This window comes from Primulina huaijiensis, chromosome 6 (genome assembly GCF_012295235.1).
Source record: "Primulina huaijiensis isolate GDHJ02 chromosome 6, ASM1229523v2, whole genome shotgun sequence".
NCBI classification, from domain to species: Eukaryota; Viridiplantae; Streptophyta; class Magnoliopsida; order Lamiales; family Gesneriaceae; genus Primulina; species Primulina huaijiensis.
In genome coordinates, this window is record NC_133311.1 from 15,818,623 (window position 1) to 15,838,807 (window position 20,185).

The 20,185-nt window shown below is 31.1% G+C and overlaps 2 protein-coding genes and 1 non-coding gene across 4 annotated transcripts; 1 reads left to right on the forward strand and 2 right to left on the reverse strand.

Annotated features, from left to right (window-relative positions):
* Window positions 1-6,924: 6,924 nt before the first annotated feature.
* Window positions 6,925-8,058, reverse strand: LOC140979126 (transcriptional activator HAP3-like). The gene is made up of 2 exons (XM_073444473.1): window positions 7,995-8,058; window positions 6,925-7,520 (listed from the first exon to the last, which is right to left on the reverse strand). Exons 1-2 carry the CDS (start codon window positions 8,056-8,058, stop codon window positions 6,925-6,927), a joined length of 660 nt encoding a protein of 219 aa, XP_073300574.1.
* A 4,060-nt stretch (window positions 8,059-12,118) lies between these two features.
* Window positions 12,119-12,192, reverse strand: TRNAN-GUU (transfer RNA asparagine (anticodon GUU)). Its single transcript has one exon. It is a non-coding gene; the product is annotated as a tRNA-Asn (tRNA).
* Window positions 12,193-14,086: 1,894 nt separating this feature from the next.
* On the forward strand, window positions 14,087-17,500 carry LOC140978882 (uncharacterized). 2 transcript variants are annotated; one of them, XM_073444126.1, is made up of 6 exons: window positions 14,087-14,357; window positions 14,498-14,592; window positions 15,026-15,094; window positions 15,327-16,344; window positions 16,467-16,880; window positions 16,996-17,500. In XM_073444126.1, the coding sequence occupies exons 4-6, from the start codon at window positions 15,329-15,331 to the stop codon at window positions 17,093-17,095; spliced, it is 1,530 nt and encodes a 509-aa protein (XP_073300227.1). In that variant the 5' UTR covers window positions 14,087-14,357; window positions 14,498-14,592; window positions 15,026-15,094; window positions 15,327-15,328; the 3' UTR covers window positions 17,096-17,500. The 2 variants fall into 2 exon arrangements, with proteins under 2 accessions (XP_073300227.1, XP_073300226.1); XM_073444125.1 differs by lacking the exon at window positions 15,026-15,094.
* The last annotated feature ends 2,685 nt before the right edge of the window (window positions 17,501-20,185 follow it).

A 20,185-nucleotide genomic window follows, 5' to 3' on the forward strand; every position in this document is an offset into this window, starting at 1 on the left:
TATATATAGGATTACAATGGGGTGTAAAATAAAATGGCATTTGTTCACATTTTAAGTAGGTGTTAGTTGTCTCAAATTAGTTAGATAAAATATTATATAGACTTAAACAATCTTTCTCCTTGAGCTAGCTTTTGGAGTTGAGTTAGGTCTAAGTTTCAATCTTAACATAACATCAGAACTAATGTGCTACCGTTATGTGTTGAACTGTCCATAGTTGAGCCATACTAATGTGCTACCGTTTGTTTTGTATTACAGGAACTCAACTGCTTCAGTAGAATCCTTTCAACCGTTCCCGCAGTACTAAGCTACTTGATTGTCTCATGCGCATTAGTATGTGGCGAAATACTCAACTGTTCAATGTATTCAAGAATTTCTATAAACGGTCAAATCAACACATCTTACAAGGATCTTACATATTTTTTCATAAACTTTGGTAGACTAACCGTACCCAACAAACAAGATGTTAGAAGATCAAAAAGTTTTCCACAAAAGTCTGTGTGGCACTGGTCGTTTTCTATCACATTGCAAGAAAGAATGACAACAACAATATCTTTACATTAATTCTCGTTTAATGAGTTACAGACGAACGTTCAACACCATCAAGACTTGTCGCACTATTTGACAGGATTTAGAAAAAAATTTAAAAGATTTTATTCACACCCTTCTCTAAACTATAACCTGATTCTAAAAAGATTCGTCGCACAAAATTGACGTGTAAGACAGTCTGATAGGAGTTTTGTGCTATTTAAATATTGGCAAAAACTTGTGTGAGACGGTCTCACGGATCGTATTTTGTGAGACGGATCTCTTATTTGAGTCATCCATGAAAAAGTATTACTTTTTATGCTAAGAGTATTACATTTTATTGTGAATATCGGTAGAGTTGACCCGTCTCACAGATAAAGATTCGTGAGACCGTCTCACAAGATATCTACTCTTAAATATTTAAGTATGATATTGAATATTGTTGAATAAATAATAGTGTGATTGGTTTTATTGATTAAATTAAAGATAAAAAGAAAAATCACAATTTTATCATTTTCGATAATTAATAAATAAAAATAAAGATACAAGGATAATATTATAATTTTATAATCAACTATTCGATTGATATAGGATGATGTGTGATTATAATCAACACATAAAACTGCAAAAAAAAATATTTAACGAGATTATATTATTAAAATAATTGAATCCTATTAACCTAACTAAATATAACATTAAGATATTATTAATTTATCAAGCATTAATATATTTTTTGATTACATAAAATATTATGTTATATTTTGATGATTATAATGCATGTTTGATACACAATTACAAAAATATCCTCACTATATTTTGTCTCAAAGGGCGAGATCTGCCGTTGGATTGCGGTAAGTTAACACGGCGCACTTACGATACATGATAATTAAAATTTTCATAAATCAATACATAAAATTGCAATCAAATATTTAATGAGATCAGATTACTTAAATGAATCAATCTAATCAACCCAATCAAATATAATCTTAATATATTATTAATCACAAAAATTCTTATGAGACTATCTCACGGATCAATTTGTGAGATGTACCTCTTATACTAATTTTTTATGTCAAAGTATTATTTTACATTATAGATATGGATCGAGTCAAGTCGTCTTACATATATAATTCCGTGAAATCATCTCAAAGAAGAGCTACTCTATTTGGAGAAGTACTTATAAAACTTTTATAAATTTTTTTTAAAATTTGTTTTAAGAAAAAATATGTGTTTGGACAAATATTCTATAAAAACATATTTACATTTAAAAATTAGTCTGTTTTGATTTCTATCATTGCTTTCATTTATAAAAATATCAAAAAACACTTCTCAATCGTTTCTTAAAAGCTGTACTTGGATAACACTTTTTTAAAAATATTTTTCAAAAACGTTTTATAAAAACCTTATACAAACGCATAGTTTAAGTTTTTTTTCACTTATAAAATAATAAAAATATTTTTTAAAATACTTGTCCAACAGAGAGTCTTACTCATTATTAATATATTAATTTATCAGTATACTAATATTTTTCTAATTACATGAAAGATTATGTTATATTTTGATTATTATTACTCATGCTTGACATGCTATTACAAAAATATAATCACTGTATATTTTTCCCAAGGGGCGACATACTTGCTTATTTGTCAATAATAAGTAAGACGCACGTGCGATGCACGATAATTAAAATTTTAATAAATCATTACATAAAATTGTAAACAAACATTTAATCTGATTAGATCCTATCAAACAAACCAAACATAACCTTAATATATTAATAATATTTGTGTTCTCATAAAGTCAATTCAGATACCCAAAATAGCACAGATTTTGCACACTCTTTTCATTCAAACGGCTGGTTGACGTGAAACTCGTCCAATGGAAAGTCAACACCAGCATCCATCGATGGGCCACTGGATGATCCTTCACCCAAGTTGTGAGTATAAAAGTCATCATTCATTGGACTGCTTAGCCCATCCTGACGCCCACCACTTGCTGGGCCAGTACTTGGTCTTAAGCCTGGACAGAGTCGACGACATTGGGCCAAATCAAAGGCCTGTCACGAATGAAGTCGCGCGCCAAGTCTTCCTCCCTCCGCCTCCTAAAGAACAGAGTCAGAGTTTCTGCATAGTTGTGGAACTTGGTCGTCTCCATGGCGTAAAGCAAATCCTCAGGAGTGATGGTCTTCCGATTGTCTCAGTGGCATATCACGTTGGCCTCTCGAGTGATGTGGTCGATGAACTCCGACACACATTCTTGAACCGTCTTCTTCGCGTACGATACAATCTTGTTCACTGACAGCGCATTTCGCATCATTTGGTTACGTTAGCCATAGAAGGTACAGATTAACGTCACATTACAACGGACTCTTGCGGGTTTGGAATCTGGGCATGGATCAATATATTGTTCGAGACGTTGTCATCTTGAATATCTACACCCGAATAAGAAATTACAAAACTACTTAGTTCGGATATTATTTAACAATATTTTATATTTCAATTTCAAATCATATTAATTTTGAAAATATATCTATTTTTTGAAAATTCTAATATGACGTGTCATTTAAATGTGATCAAAAGATTTTATTTTATCTAGATTTCTAATTTTTTTAATTAGAAAAACTTTCATTTATTATATTCTGATATATTTTTTAGTCTACATAATACGATGCATCTAAAATATCGAGTTACAAATTATGAGAGATATATATTACGGTCACGACTGCATGTACGACTTGGATCTAAGGTCGTGCATAACATTATTCTATGCACAATACCATCGTTGGATCAACTTGAACACGTATGAAGTCAACATGATCCAACGACTCTATTATACACAATATATGTACGGTGATGTGCACGACATATGCACGGTGATGTGCACAATAGAGGATCTCAATTATGTTACAACTAATTAAAGCTTACATTACATAAATCTCAACATATTTTAGGGTTAAATACAGTGCAGATCTTTTAGCCAAAAATAAAATTTTATATTTCAAGATTTGTAATATAAACCTTATCCTTTTAAACACAGTATTTTTATTTAATTATTTCAGTACAAATTATCCCTATAAAACACTCTATTTTCTAATCATAAAAAAACGTCTTTGGTATTTTTTTAAAAAAGGGAACTTCAATAAAATGACATGAGAAATTCCAGTGACTATTAATATTAACAAAAAAAATTTTGTGAGATGGTTCACGAGTCAATTTTATGAGACGGATCTCCTATTTTGGTCATCCATGAAAAATATAATTTTTTATGTTAAAAATATTACTTATTATAATAAATATAGACATGATTGACTCGTCCATGTAACCGTCTCATATGATACCTACTATAAAATTAAATTGGTCTTTCAATGCCGATTATTTATAACTAATATGACATCAATACTCCAAATTTAGGACGAAGTTTTGGGTTCAAGACTCAATTGTAACAAACCTTTCTCTCAATTTTTTTCTTAAAAAATCCTTCACCGTAATTTTGTGGTGGTCTTGCGGCGAATTTGCGACTGAGATCTTAGAGCACGTTCCATCTACTGTACTTGTTTTTTCGCTCTATAATTTATTTTTTCAAATCTAAATAAAATATAAAATTTTAAAATAAAAACAAAAACTTATCATGCCAATATCCATCAATAAATAAATAAATAAAACTTATAGTGGAAGCAAATAGTGAATACTAACGTGATCAAATTTGAATTATTTCGAATAAATTATGAATATTTATTAAATTACTGAGAACAATGAAAAAAAATTAAATATAAAAATTAACAAATTAAATATTATAGAAGAAATAACAAAATATAAAAACAAATTTATCTTAACTTATTATCCTACAAAAGTACCATCAACTCTATACTAATAATTTTTTTCATTTCATTCAATTAAAATTATTCAACAAAATCATATTAAAATTAATATCATAACCAAAAAATTATATATTTATATTAATATATACATGTATATTAATATATTAGGGTTTCATAATATAATTTATTTGGATCTCATATTGGGTATTAGTATGATTCTTTAACACTAACATCTATTCTCGTACTCAAAAATTCTCATATGTCATTACTCATTTATTTAATCGGGTAAAAAATCTTATCCATGCATTCCTTCATCCAGGTCGGTATCATTTTATTCATTGAGTTTGGAGGAAATTGTCATCACTACTTCTATTCGCTTATATTTAAAATTGATTTTCTTATTTTTTTTTAAAAAATTAATGAAAATCTATTTTTTAATTTGTCTCGGTAATTAATTTTTTTAAGTGATAACTCAGCTATTATATATATTGGTTGCTGGTGCACATGTGTTGCATGTATAAAACATAATTTATTAATATTATTTGTTGTACGCATGTAACATGCATATTTTGCATAAATTATAATTAATCTGTATAAGAAGTTTTAACTAATCCGCTTAAAATTAAAATTCAATGATTATAAATATTTCATTTCGAATGTAATTTCATATCCATAAATTATTTTTTAAAAAAAAATTAGAACAATGTTTTTCTTATGATGACATTGGTGAAATAAGAAAATCGTGATTTTTATTGAAGGATAAGAAACAATACCATATATTGGCAAATAATTGTAAGGAAAACAACATGCTGCATATCTTGTTTAATGTTAATGATTTTATTTTCTAATGATAATGATATGAATTTCTATTATTTAGAAGTAGGGAAAATTGCAATATGTAATTTTATCACACTCAATTATGAAGCAATGAAAATTTAATAAATAAAATTAAATTTGCCAAAAAAAAAAAGAGTAAATTATTATCAATAAATGCATCACCGATCTGGAATCCAATTCTGTCAATTTAAAATCGATCTCGAATTGAGAAAACTCTTAGGTTAGAATCTCATAAACATTCAAAGCATATGATAGGTAATTGTACACATGTTCTGTCTATCTAATAAATATCATAATAACTCATAGAGTTGGTGAATATTTGACTAGTATCATGAGTTCGATTATCTCTATCAACAATTTATCGGATGATGCAGTAATTTACCTAACTAGCGTAGGTTATAATCTTTTTAAGTTAAGAATGAATACAAAACAGTTGCTAGAAGAATTCATTGTGCATTTGTGCTTGAGCGGGCCTAGGTTCGGAGCATGATAAAATGATATCAGAGCTAGAAGGAATATCAGAAGACAAGTTCTATGTAGAGCGAATTGTTATGTGTTTGTTAGCCATTTTTTGAACTTATGGAACACAATGCTACATCAACGAGAATCTTTTCTAGACTCTCGCTGCTAGTGGATTAAGATATTAGGCCATGACGAGATATCATCATCCTATGTGAGAAAAAATAAGCTTAAGGTAATTTAAGTTAATTATTTTCGTAAAGCAAAGACGGATACGAAGTAATTATTACAAGAGCTTGTGCTTGCACGAGTATGAACTCGGAGCGTGACACATTTTGTATATAGAAATATTTTTTGAACAGGTGTAGAAGTTCCTATATACTATCAAGTTTAAATGATTATAAATATAAAATAAAAATTAATTTGTTTCAGTTTGCTATCACAGTTAGTTACTATTTTATTGAGTCTATCTAAAGCGATCCTCAATTTATTTAATCGTGAAGTACATAAAAATATGCCGTTTAACCGAATATATCAGAAACCAAAAAAAATAAAAAAATAAAAACAAATATGCTCTTGAAATAATAAGATTAAAAAAATCATAAATAAGTTAACATCTAAGAATATCATTATTAATTTAAAAAAAAATAGATATAAACTTAGTTAGTTTTACTTGTAACTATGTAAAATCAGATTTTAAATTTAATGGAATAGAAAAATATGTATGTAAGTTCGAGTTATGAAAAACTGCGGTTAATTTAATTTTAGAAAAAACTAAAACATAAAAAGATCTTATTAAAATTACAAGTTTTGGAATTTCACTCTTTTTTCCTTTATCTTTTTTTTTTTTTTCTCATTGCATTTTTTTAGCCACCTTCGAATATCACGTGAGATTAGACCACCGATGTCTTGTTTTCCATCGTTCTACAACGAGGACATGTGAATATAGTCGTTAACACAGAAACTCGTTTAAATTTTTAAATCTTGAAACTTGGTTTCGACGCTTTGCATGCTTTTGAATCTTACTTATACTAATTGATAGTCATAAATAATTTCTAGAAATTTTTTCTATTTTGTTATAGTCTCACCGTTACTATCATTCTCGTATAATTATTCATCCAAACGTCTTTACTTCTAATTTACGATTTTCGAAAGAAACTAGGAGTTTTCCAAATTTATTAACGCGGAAGAATATAGTTTTGTTTAATCGAGCATCCCAAAAGTCTTATTCCGCCATGATTATTAGAACTAAAATATGAATCTTTTTGATAAAGCACAACTTTCTTTCATTTAAACGGCTGGTAGACATCAAACTCCTCCAATGGAAAGTCAACGCCAGCATCCATCGGTGGGCCACTGGATGATCCTTCACCCAAGTTGGGCGTATAAAAGTCATCATTCATCGGACCGGTTAGCCCACCCTGAGGCCCAGGATCCACAGCTTGCTGGGCCAGGACTTGGTCTTGAGCCTGGACAGATTCGACGGCATTGGGCAAAATCAAATGCCTGTCACGCATGAAGTTGCGCGCCAGGTCTTCCTCCCTCTGCCTCCTCAAGAACTGAGTCAGAGTTTCTGCATACTCATGGAACTTGGCCGTCTCCATGGCGTAAAGCAAATCCTCAGGAGTGATGGTCTTCCGATGGTCTCGGTGGCATATCGCGTTGGCCTCTCGAGTGATGTGGTCGATGAATTCCGACGCACATTCTTGAACCGTCTCTTTAGCATCGTCAGCGATCTTCGCGTTTTCTGGCAAAACGCTTCGCATGATTTTGGTTACGTTGGACATCGGAAGGTACAGATTGGCGTCACGCTTGAATGACTCTTGCGGGGCATGGATGAACCTGTTGTTTGAGACGTTGCCATCATCTTCAATAATCACACCTGAGAAGGAAAATTATAAAGTTGGATAATCTAATATAATATTTTAATCTCAATTTCAACTTATGTTAATTTCCAGAATATTTTTTTTTATTTCACCAAGCAACGTAAATTCATCTCTATTTGATCTAAAATATCGAGTTACAAATTATGGGAGACATGCATTACTTCAAAGTGAATCTAACCTGCATGTAAATTACAAGTAATCAAAGCTCAATTCTCGACATATTCTAGGTTAAATAACGAGCAGATCTGTAATAAAAAAAATAAAATTTTATATTTAATTTTTTAATGCGAACATTATCCTTTTAAACACAATATTTGTATTTAATTATTTCAATACAAATTTTATCCTTTNAATGCGGATGACTCATAATTCATCTGACAACAATGTTTCAATTTTAAAACGAGATCTTGGGTTTGAATCCCAATTGTAACAAACTCCTCCCTCAGATATTTTTAAAAAAAATCCTTCACCGGAATTCTGTGGCGGTCTTGCGACGTATCCGATTTGCGAGTTGAATCTTAGAGCACGTTCCATTTGCGATCTCTGATTTATTTTTTATATTAAATTTTATTCAAATCTACGTAAAATATAAAAATATTAGTCGTATTTATAAACGCGAAAAGACTCCGATAAACACCCATGAGGGGCAAAATGGGCAAGGACTGGACAATTTATGTATTCCATTTTAATCCTGTGATTACATTTGCCATGAAAATTTAATTCTTTTGGTAAGTAAAATGATTGGTAATAATTTTCTTTTAAAAAAAATTGGTAATGAAATTTTCCAATGGATTGTGATAATAGTTAGGGCAATAATTATGTTACTGACAGTGTGACAACATGTAATTGTATGCAATTTAATGGGATTTAGAATTGCAAATACTATTTATTGTTTGGCAAAATAAGATTTTAAAATGAGATTGGTAATTGATGGGATTTCATTTAAGTAAAATTCTTACAAAATTGGTAGGATTTCATGAGATTTAAGTTTTAGAAACAATAAAATTATGTTTATTATTAAATTTATATAATTTACATATAAATTTTCAAGTCTTTTTTAAAAAATATTACAAAATATCATTTATTCAAAAGCTATATTATCAATTCACATTGTTATATTATATATATGTTTGAGACAATCAAATACTTTTTTTATATTTTAAAATTTCTATAAATATTTTTCCTCTCAAAAAAATTCCATTCTTTTTATCTAAAAATTCAATTTATCAAAAGATGATAACTTTATTTTTAATTTCAGCTTGATAAACTTTATATTTTTTCATTTCTTAATAAAGATATTTAATAAAAATATTTGTCATATACTAAAAATAATTTTTTGTTTTTGACAAAAAAATGAGTTTTTATAGAAATATTATTAATAAAATAATATTTTTAAAAATGATAATTACAAAATTTTTTAATATAAGAAATATAAATTTTTAATTTCAAATCAAATTCCAAATTTCATTTTAAATTTTAGTCGAACATCAAAATGAAATTCCAATTTCATGAACTTCAAATCCAAATCCAGTTACAAATCCAAATCTAATTCCAAATCTCATTTTTTTATATACAACCAAACACAATGTCTCAATTTTCGTTTATCTTCTTTTTATTTGTTGGTCCTACATGTGGTAATTTGAGATACTAAATATGAAAATAAAGAATAAATTGGACATCGAGATTTACGTGGAAAACCTTTAAAAATTATTAGGGTAAAAACCACGGGTAAGATGAAAATATTTCCACTATAATATTTTATGGTGTACAACTCACTTAATGTGTTTTCAAAGAGAACACACACTCTCTTAATACAGGAGAACAAAACACCTCACAAATATTATAGAACTAAGCACTGAAATGCTACCTGTCGAGAGAAAACTTGAAAAGAGATGATTTGAAATGAGAGAATGGAGAGCTCCTTCTCTATTATACGTGTCTTTTTTTCGTCTGAATTATTTTGTAAAATTTGACAACTCGCAATTGTCAAATTTAATGCACCTCCGTTATTGCTGACTCCATTATTGCCAACAATTAGTAGAACAATATCGACGATTTTCAAAAATATTGATTTGAGTAATTTCCTTGGTTGGGAGGGATTGAGCTGCTGTTCTTTTACCAGACCATCAACAGCTTATTGACTTGGTAGAAGTCCATACATCTCCTCCCATCGTAGCTTCTGAGCTTTTCTCAGTTCTTTTCATGGGTAGAATTGGGAAATCCAAGTTCCCTATACTTTGTTCATTTCATCTGAGTCCTTAAACTTATGTTTATTTCTTTATCAGCCATTGAAAGTTGGGGCAAATTACAATTATTAACCCTATGAGGTCTGAACATTTACGACCCTTTATTTTTTAAAAATCAAATATATTTATTTCATTTCTAAAGAGTTTTTACGTTTGATTTTTTTTTAAAAAAACGTAGGATTTTAAAATATATTTTGCAAGCTATTAAAACCCGTTGAATTGTAATTTATTAATTTATCAATCTAGTAATATATTTTTTGATCACGGTTTTATTATATTTTGATCATGATTTCAAAAATATCCTATAGGTAAAGAATTGTAATTACGCAATGCGCCGCAAGTGAACGAGATCGCATCGTACGCGAAGGAGACAGTTCAAGAATATGTGTCGGAGTTCATCCACTTCACTCGAGAAGCCAACACGATATGCCACCGAGACCATCGGAAGATCATCACTCCTGAGGATTTGCTTTACGCCATGGAGACGACCAAGTTCCATGAGTATGCAGAAATTGTGACTCAGTTCTTGAGGAGGCAGAGGGAGGATGACCATGCTGACAGGCCTTTGATTTGGCCCAATGTCGTCGACTCTGTCCAGGCTCAAGACCAAGTACTGGCACAGCAAGTGGTGGATACTGGGCCTCAAGATGAGCTAACCGGTCCAGTGAATGATGACTTTTATACACCCAACTCATCCAGTGGCCCATCAATGGATGCTGGTGTTGAGTTTCCATTGGAGGAGTTGGACGTCTACCAGCCGTTTAAATGAAAAGAGTGTGCAAAATCTGTGCTTTTTTGGGTATCTGAATTGAATTCCTGAGAAGACAAATATTTCAAGTTTTGTTTTGTCATAATCACGGTGAGATAAGATTTTCGGGGTAGTCGATTAAATTAAATTATACTCGTTCGCATTCATAAATTTGACAATCACCCCGTTTCTTCTTTGACAAAAACTTGTGTGAGACGTTATCACGGGTGGTATTTTGTGAGACAGATCTCATATTTGAATCATTCATGAAAAAATATTAATTTTTATGCTAAGAGTATTACTTTTATTTTGAATATCGGTAGGGTTGATTAATCTCACAGATAAAGATTCGTGAGATCGTCTCACAAAAGACCTACTCTTCTTTTTTTTTAAAAAAAAAAAGAAGAAGAAAAAGTCAATCGAAAACGAAGACGTTTAAAAGAATAGTTATGTGAGAGTGATAGTAATGACAAGAAAATAACAAAATTCAAGAAATTATTATTTATTACTAATTTAGTACAAGTTTAATTGTTAAACAATGTTTTAAATTTTTTTTTTTTTGTTAAAATTTTAACTATCGTGCAACACACGTGCATGGTGTGCCTTACTAATTGACAAAAATAAATAACTTAGATAACACTTTTTTAAAAATATTTTTCAAAAACTCTTTATAAAAACCTTATAAAAACGTATATTTTAAGTTTTTTCACTTAATTGTGTATATACGTAAAATAATTATAATTACAATTATAAATGTATTTATTATAATTAAATATTAATAGTAATATTAACAATGATAATTATATAAAATTCATAATAATAATAATAAGGGATTGTGATTTTTTGGACTTTCACAATAGTGCTATTTGCCCTTTGAATTGTGTAATCTACAAACAGTTCCAGTTGAAAATAATACTACAGTGTAGGTAATATTGATTTTCTTTTGAACCATATATAATAATAATAAATAAAAAAAAATTTGTTTTTGTATTTTTTTTATTTTACTTTATATTTTATGTTTAAATATAATGATATTTTATGGCTTAATAATTGAAGAAATATGCCCTGTGATATTTTATATAATGAGTATGGGTTTATTTATGTTTTATAGTTCTCCACTAACTTGAGATAATCTAAATCGAATACAAATATTATATTGTAATTTTTTTGGAATTCGAATTATACGTGATGAATCCGATCAATCAAATTCCAGGTTCGATATATTTTTATATATATATTTTGTAACGGGATCTGCAATCGCTATTCGTATGTGTGCACGACATAAATCTTCGGGCTAAACGCAGTAACCTGCAAACCATGTCAACCAGGTAAACTTACTAGGCAAGCCTTGCGTGACAAGCTCGTCTAAAAATATGTTGGTAGGGAATAAAACATATGACTAATATATATTTACTCTACCAACTTGAACAACTTCTGAGCTATTTACATATACTCTTATTTGAGTTCTATATATACTAAAATAAAATAAAATTTCTATTTTTGGGTAAGTAAAAACATGTTATTCTACAAATGCATTTAAAAGTAAATAGTAATACAAAAAAATGAGTGTAAACTTTGTTAGGAAAGAAAAAAAGTAAAACGCTAGAAGGAGGGCTTGAACCTCCGACCTTGTGGTTAACAGCCACACGCTCTAACCAACTGAGCTATTCCAGCTGTGTCTCACTCGCTGTGAAAATAATAATATATATTAAATATCAACCATACGAAAATGGGTTCTCAAAAGGGTTAATAATCCCTTATGAAAAATAAATAAACGTTTAATCACTTATGCTTATTTAAAAAAAATACTCAGAGGCATCTTATATAAATTATTAATATGATTCTAACATCTTTTTTGTATACAAAATAATAGTTCATCATATTTTATGCATATAATTCAAAATCTAATTAGTACAAAATAATATAAATTACATTATTTTTTTAGTCAAGTTGTCATATTTTATTTTTATTTTTTTGATAATTTTATATTGTCGTGTTGTAATATAATTTTACATTTTAACTATGAAAATATTTTTATATGATTTTAATGACAATTTTAATACATTCAAACATATAAACATGTGTGTACATATAAAATTATGAAGTTGAACATATTTGAGCTTCTTTTTTAAAAAAAAAAAAAAACACAAGGAGTTAAGCTCCTATTTTATCTTTAATAGTGGGTTTTTAACTTTTTGACATTTAACAAAGGTGTTATATTAAATTTACGAATACAGAAATCGATAAGAACTCATCAGATAACATAAAATAAAATATTTTGTTATAGTCTACTCCAATAATAATTGAAGTAGCTAACAATCGATTGGTATCGAGAGATCTCAGTGCAATCCCATCAATTAATCGGATGTAAAAAAAATACCATAATAGTTTCAATACTTAGCTTTAATTATATTTATTTGTAAACTAACACCGTACTTAATAATATTTCAACTTGACTATCTCGTAAAAATGTTATTTTCAATTCTTGACATGATCTTCTATTCTTGTCATTCGAAGAATGTGTTTTCCTTGTTCTTCCATTATATCAGTTAAATTTCAGTTAAGTTGCATCCAAATCCGAAAATGATAGAACTTACGGTCAAATTGAGACTCACAACGTCAAGTTAGAAGTTAGATTTTCAAACTTACGGCCAAATTGAGACTTACCATTAGGCCAGAAGTTATAGCTGTTAGCCAAGACACAACTTTATTTTTTTATACTTGTGACTGCCCATAGTGCACCTATCTGTGTGTTAATGGGTTGGGCTGTTAGGCCCATGAGTCCGGAGAGGTGTGTGTCTATCTATTGATGATTCTCATATCTTATATCACTCTTACCATTTATCTGTCGCCGGTCCTGTCTTCAGCAGAGAAAGTATTACCCGTTAAGATCTGACGTCACTATTTTACGGCTCACCTAACCAACTTGATTAAACGTTGCAACGTTACTAGCCGACCATATATCCAACAGAGACCTGTTAAGATCTGACGTAACTCATTTATGACCCACCTGACAAACCAGATCAAGCGGAGCAATGTCAGCAACTTGATGCATGAGAACTTCTCATGAAACCACTCATCTCAGTAATATTCTAACTAATCTATGTTTAACCCAACATATTTTGACATGATTCATTCATGATACAGTCGCATTCAAAATCTAGATCAAACAGAATAATCAATATTTTTTATTAGATAGATCTATTATCTAATGTTGCGTTTAGATAGATTAATTTGATTTGGAAGTAAGAATTTGAAATGACAATAATTTTTTATATATTTGAAATCCATCACAATTGATGTTAAAATTGTATAAATCGATATAAATTTGATTGAAATCCACCTAAATTTTGTTAATCCAAACAAATGAAAAATTTAAAATTTTTCAATCCAAACATCTATATTTCTTCCTCCGGAATAGAAAGTAAAACAAAGTTGAAGCAAGCATCCTGACACAGAGACAAAAGGCGACAAAAAAATCTAACTAATCATAGAATATACATACATGCATACATAGATGCTTATATATAGTTAGTTGAAAATACCGGTGGCAAAGGGACCATGATGTCAGTTTGTTCATATCATTTCTTGAATTTGTGCCCGAAAAATTTGTTCCTCCTTCCATTACCATTCAACGGACCCATGCCCAAATTCCTCTCCCCCAAACCCTAATCAATTTCCTTGTTTTCTTGCCATCTTTGAGGAGTTTTCGTAGCCCCATTTCTTATTTCACGAAGAAGAAAAGCTAGATTCATATTTTTATTTAAAAGGTATGTGTCAGAAATCAAGAAACAGAGGAGCGCCTCAACATTTTGCATCTTATGAATCATCGGATCGAGGTTATGTCCCTTTATGGATAATCGGTTGTAATACTTTTCTATTATTCACGGGTTCTTATGTTTTAGCTTGATCTTGGAAGAGGTGGTTACATTTGATTGAGAAACATGGGTCGATTTGTCGATGATGACTTTTTTTTCAGATTCTGAGATTGGTGACGGCTGATAATTCTCCATTCGGAAAACCGATGCTGGGCTGCCAGTTAGCTGCATTAACTTGGACATCTTTTGAGCAAAGGTGTGGTTACTTTCTCTATACTGATGTCAATTTAGTGGTTCACTTGTTGCGATTTTCGTTTTTTTCTATCGCATTGTGTTTCTATTAATGTTAGCTTTAGACCATGGAAAGATTGCAATGGTATTTTTATTTGGAATTGTGGATTGGATGAAAAGACTAATGGATGATTTCATGAAGAAGCAGATTAAGTATTATGTACTATCAATCTAAAAAAATTCCCCGTGTTAGTTGGTTTTTTTTTATCTGCAGGACCCTAGAGTATTATTAAGAGGAGGTTTGACAGTTTTCTGAAGAAATTTATGTAGTTTGGTCAGAAGTTATTTATACTTCATTTATTGGAAATTCGAGGCTACTTTCTCATCTGGTGCAAACTATTATGCAAGAATTAGACATAGCTTAAACAAATTAAAATCTGAAATTTTTTTGCTTGCAGTAGCATCTTGCTTCTGTTTCTGGGGAAGTCTTCGTGATTTATTTTGAACATAGTTTGGAGCTAGTTCAGGTGACTTCTGATTGATCCTCTGCTTAATCAATTACAAGGTCTATAATAGGACAAGACTTTTCATCGTCCATGCTTAGTTAATGAAATTCATGAATACTTTCTGTAGTTTCATGACTTCTTGATCTTGACATTGTTTCTGGATATTTACTCAATGTTAATTGACATCGGTCAGATTACCTGTGTGATGATGATAAAGAATTTATATGCTTTGAAGATGTTTACTCCATTTCAGGCATGGATCATGGACGTGAAAGCAAAAATGATTTAAAGGGAAGGACTAATGCTTCTCATAATAAACGTGATTCATGGGCACCCCTGATTTCACTCGTTGATTCCAACAATGGAAGTGGCAGTCTACCAGAGTCAGAGATTAATCTAGAAGAAATAGAAATTGGGCGTGACTCGGTGCAAAGTTTAGATTCTTCGGGAAGGTCTTCAACCTCATCAAACTCCTCATCGGGTGATTTCTTCCAAGTTATTCCTCACACGCTTCCCAGGTCCCATCCATCAATTGGAATTCCCAAGCCTAATGGGGGTATCAAACAGTTGTATAAAAATGACAGGGTTGATGTTTCAAATGAGGCCTTGTACAGGATAGAAGAATCTATCACCGGCTCTCCAGAATCCACTTCACGATTTTCAGACATTACCCATGAATCTTTACTGCCACAAATGTCACCAACTCAATCTCCTTTCATCCAAGTGATGGAAAGGCCTGGAAATTTTGATCCTGGCAGGATTCCGTCTTCTATTTTCTCTAAACCCTTATCGCCGATGGAGTGGAGCGTTGCTTCAAATGAATCATTGTTCAGCATTCATATTGGGAACCATAGTTTCAGGGGTCGTGCTTCAAAGATGGGTAAAGACATGTACAGATCAGGAGAACTAATCAAATCCGAAGAACCTTTTAACTCGAAGCAAATATACCAATCTGGAGAACTTTACATGTCTGAAGAATTATATCAATCTGAAGAACCTTTTAAATCTGGTGATCCGAAAAGAACTAGTGAGTTAAGTGGGTCTGAGCTAATTTCTTCAGCTTCTAAGGAAGTGCAACCTGACGAAAATGCAGACATGGAAAATAATTTGAATTGGAAGCCTAGAGCTAAAGGAGCCATTGATGTACCAGTTATTTCTGAGGCTCATATCGATCAAGGAGGCATAAATCTTGAAGAACCCAAGGATTCTTTCAGCGCCAACCAACTCTCCGATAGAAGTGAAGCTATTGTCCAATCAAATAGTTTTACCAAGTTAGTTTTATTGTCGTGCTAACTCAATTAAACTACTTATATGTTCAAGTTACTCATTAATCATTTGTATTTTGAATTGTTAATTCTCTATGATTGGGACAATACCCTTTTGTGTGTTACAGAAAGAAGAAGTCTGCATGTTCTTTTTGTCATTGTTCCCATTGTAGACGGCTCTTCTGCTCCTGTAGTTGGCCTAGCTGTAGCTACAAATGGTCAGATTTCTCTTGCAAATGGTGGTCGTGTTGCTCCTGTAGGTCGTTTGGCTGTCCAAGCTGCTCCAATAGTTGTTTAAACTGCTCAAGTTGCCACTGGAAATTGTGCTGGCCGAGCTGCATTTGCAAGTGCCCCTCTTGCCCAAGTTGTCACTGTAAATTTCCAACCTTTTCAAGATGCTGCTGGTGTTCATCATGGCCAAGCTGCTGCTGTAACCGCCCTTCTTGGCCTTGCTGTAAATGCCGCTGTCTTTATAGCAGTTGGTTGTGCTGTTGCTGTTGGAAAAGTAAACCGAAAACATCAAGTCTCAATTCTTCTTACACGTATGCTTCGGTCAATATCTTGGGGTGTTTGGCTAACAAACATGCAACTTTAATTCTTATATTTATGATGTTGCTTTATATATAGGCATGCTGAAATATTTGTTTCTCAATGCAGTTTAGCTGGTTCTAGGATGGCGTATCCAATCTCAGTGAAGGCATCATCCAGTAAACGTTGCTATTGTTTTTCATGCCATTCCTGCTCACACTGCTGTTGAGAAAGTATGAGCTTTACTTGGACCTCTCGTTTATGAGATGTTATCTGGTTTTATCGTTTAAAACCGGAATGATTCATACAACAAAGCAAGAAGATTTGGATTTAAATCTAATAGAAAAATAGAACAACTTTTAATCTTAAATTAAGAACCCACAACTTAGGTAAAACTCCGTTAATCAGTTGCATTCGGTGCCAGTCTTGGGACCCGGAGAAGAATCAAACGTTGTTTTAGAAAATAGGATAGTATAATTTTCCACTTATTGGTCGTACCAAATTGAAGCATGTCTCTATGGATGTGTTTATTTGGATATGACCTTGCTCGCCTAGTTGAATTCACTATGAAACATGTTGCCATATTCGTCTCAAGAACACTTGTTGCACATAAAATAGTCGTTGGTTTTTTAGAGATCGTCTTTGTTTAACATGCCTTGATTGTTATGGATAATCTCTTTTGTTTGACAGACTCGTGGATCCGCAAACATGCCAAGTGTTGTTAAAGCCATTGTAGAAATACTTTGGATATTTACTGATAACTATCCTCTTCTAGGTCGAGCTAAGGTATTCCCACTAGGAGTGTGCAATCGGTCTATTTGGTTACCAACCGAATCGAATAGACCTATAACTGATTTAACCGATTTTATTTCCAAGTAACCGAACCGACTGAAATATTCATAGAAACCAAATTGTTGAACCGATTTTTAAATCGGTTTTTTCGGTCAACCGATATTTTTTAAAAAAATTGTGAATTTTAACACACAAAAAGAAAACAATGCAGAGCTAATAAATAACAAGAAACATTGAACAAAAAATATCAATAACAAATAGAAATATTGAAGATAAAATAATTAGATAAATATATATATAAAAACATAATTGATATAAAGATTAAGGAAACAACTAGAGACCATTTTAGACCCACAAGACAATTCGATAAAATGATTTCTGAAGCACTACCTTCAATTTTTGTATCAACCGAGTATTAAACTAAGGCAAAAATTTGTGTGATACAGTCTCACGGGTCGTATTTTGTGAGACGAATCTCTTATTTGGGTCCTCCATGAAAAAGTATTACTTTTTATGCTAAGAATATTACTTTTTATTGTGAATATCGGTAAGGTTGACCCGTCTCACATTTAAAAATTTGTGAGATTGTCTCACAAGAGACCTACACTTAAACTAATATACAAAACAAACCTTCACATTTTGGAGGAATATTCAAGCTTGGGGTACAATCTTCCTATCATAATAAAAATACATGACAAAATGTATCATTGATCATTCTCATTAACTTAATTCATTTAAGAATTATCCTCCAAGAAGACGAGTCTAACCTAAGTTTTGCTATCTCTGAAAAAGAAATAATGACATACAAGTAAAATAAATCGGAAGTTTATTGCAATAAAAAAAATCTAACTATAACTTTTTTATAAGAAAACTTACGATATTCTAGGTTTTCCATATCTTCCAAAGTCTCTTCAACATTGATTGGAATTGGGTATGAACGAAGCCAATCTTGTGTGCAAATAAGGCTTTCCACTATCTTAGGAGTCAATGAACTCGTAAAACAATCAAGTACTCGGCCACCAGTACTAAAATAAGATTCTGAAGCAACAATTTCGCGAGCAATTTCAAAAAGTATGGGAAATATAAGACAATTTTTCTTCCACCATCCCAAACTGTCAAAATATTCAGAATACTCTTCAACCATCTCATTTAAATATTTGTCTAATTCTGAAATATTACCATCACCAAAACTCTGTTCCATTTGTTTTTTCTACTTCACAAGAATTGATTGTTTTTTTACATCAGTTGGACACTTGGACTTGAACTTTTTTGCTCAACGTCATTTACTTGTTGAATAGATAACACTTTTGATTTGCAATTTTGAGGCTCCATCTTCTCCTTGTAATTTTTATACAAAAAAAGCAAAGTTCTTTTTACTGCCTTTCCTATTCTTAAACCCATTTCATCTGCATACAATTCTATCAACATGAATTCAACAAAATCCAATTTGTGTCTTGGATCAAGCACCACATCAACATAGAACAAATTATTCATTTTCTCGTGATCTCCCCAATACTTGTTAAATTTTCTTTTCATTTTAATTTCCATAGAATACACATCAATATTGTCACTTTCTTGCCACTCCTTCAATATCGTGTAAATGAAACTAATCTCATGTGCAAAAGTATTGGATGTGACATACAATGAACCTGAAACTTTCAAAGTTAGTTCATAAAATATTAGCAATACAATAGCAAAAGACCTAACGTTATCTCAATCGGCACTAGTCGGCCTCCCATCGAAAGTTCTCATTTCTTTTTTAAGTTTACCATCTACACCGAATACCACCTCTCCATCATCATTCACAACACCAACCCATTTTGTCAGTTGAAGATCCAATTTAAAACATGGATCCTGTTTACCAAATATTTCAAAGCCCTTCCAAATTTTTGAGTTATATTCAACATCAAGAAAGTTGAGTTCCATCTTGTTGATACGTCAAGACATAAATAGTTCTTGCTTCCAATTTTTTCAATCTTCACACTTTGTTTAAACTTGTTTAATTTGGCAGTAGATTGTTTAACATATTTCACTGCATCTCTGACCCTTGTCACTGACTCACTTATATCTTTCAAGGCATCAACAACAATCAAATTGATTATATGGGCTACACACCTCATATGAATGCATTCTCCCTTTAAGATAGTAGATCCCAATTTACCATCTTTCTTTTCAAATTATTGATTGCGACATCATTTGAATTTGCATTATCAATAGTAATCGTCAAAATTTTGTCAATTTCCCAATCCCTTAAGCATGTCTGAATTTCTAAACTAATGGACTCATCTTTATGACTTGTAACTAGACAAAAATTGATAATCTTTTTTCGTAAAGTCCAATTTTTATCAATAAAGTGAGACAAAAATTGATAATCTCTTTCGTAAAGTCTAATTTTTATCAATAAAGTGAGCTGTCAGACACATATAATTGATCTTTTGAATTGATGTTTATGTATCTGTGGTCAAACAAACTCTTTGTGATGAATTTTTCAAGAAGCTTTTTAAACTTTCTCTCTTAACTTCATATA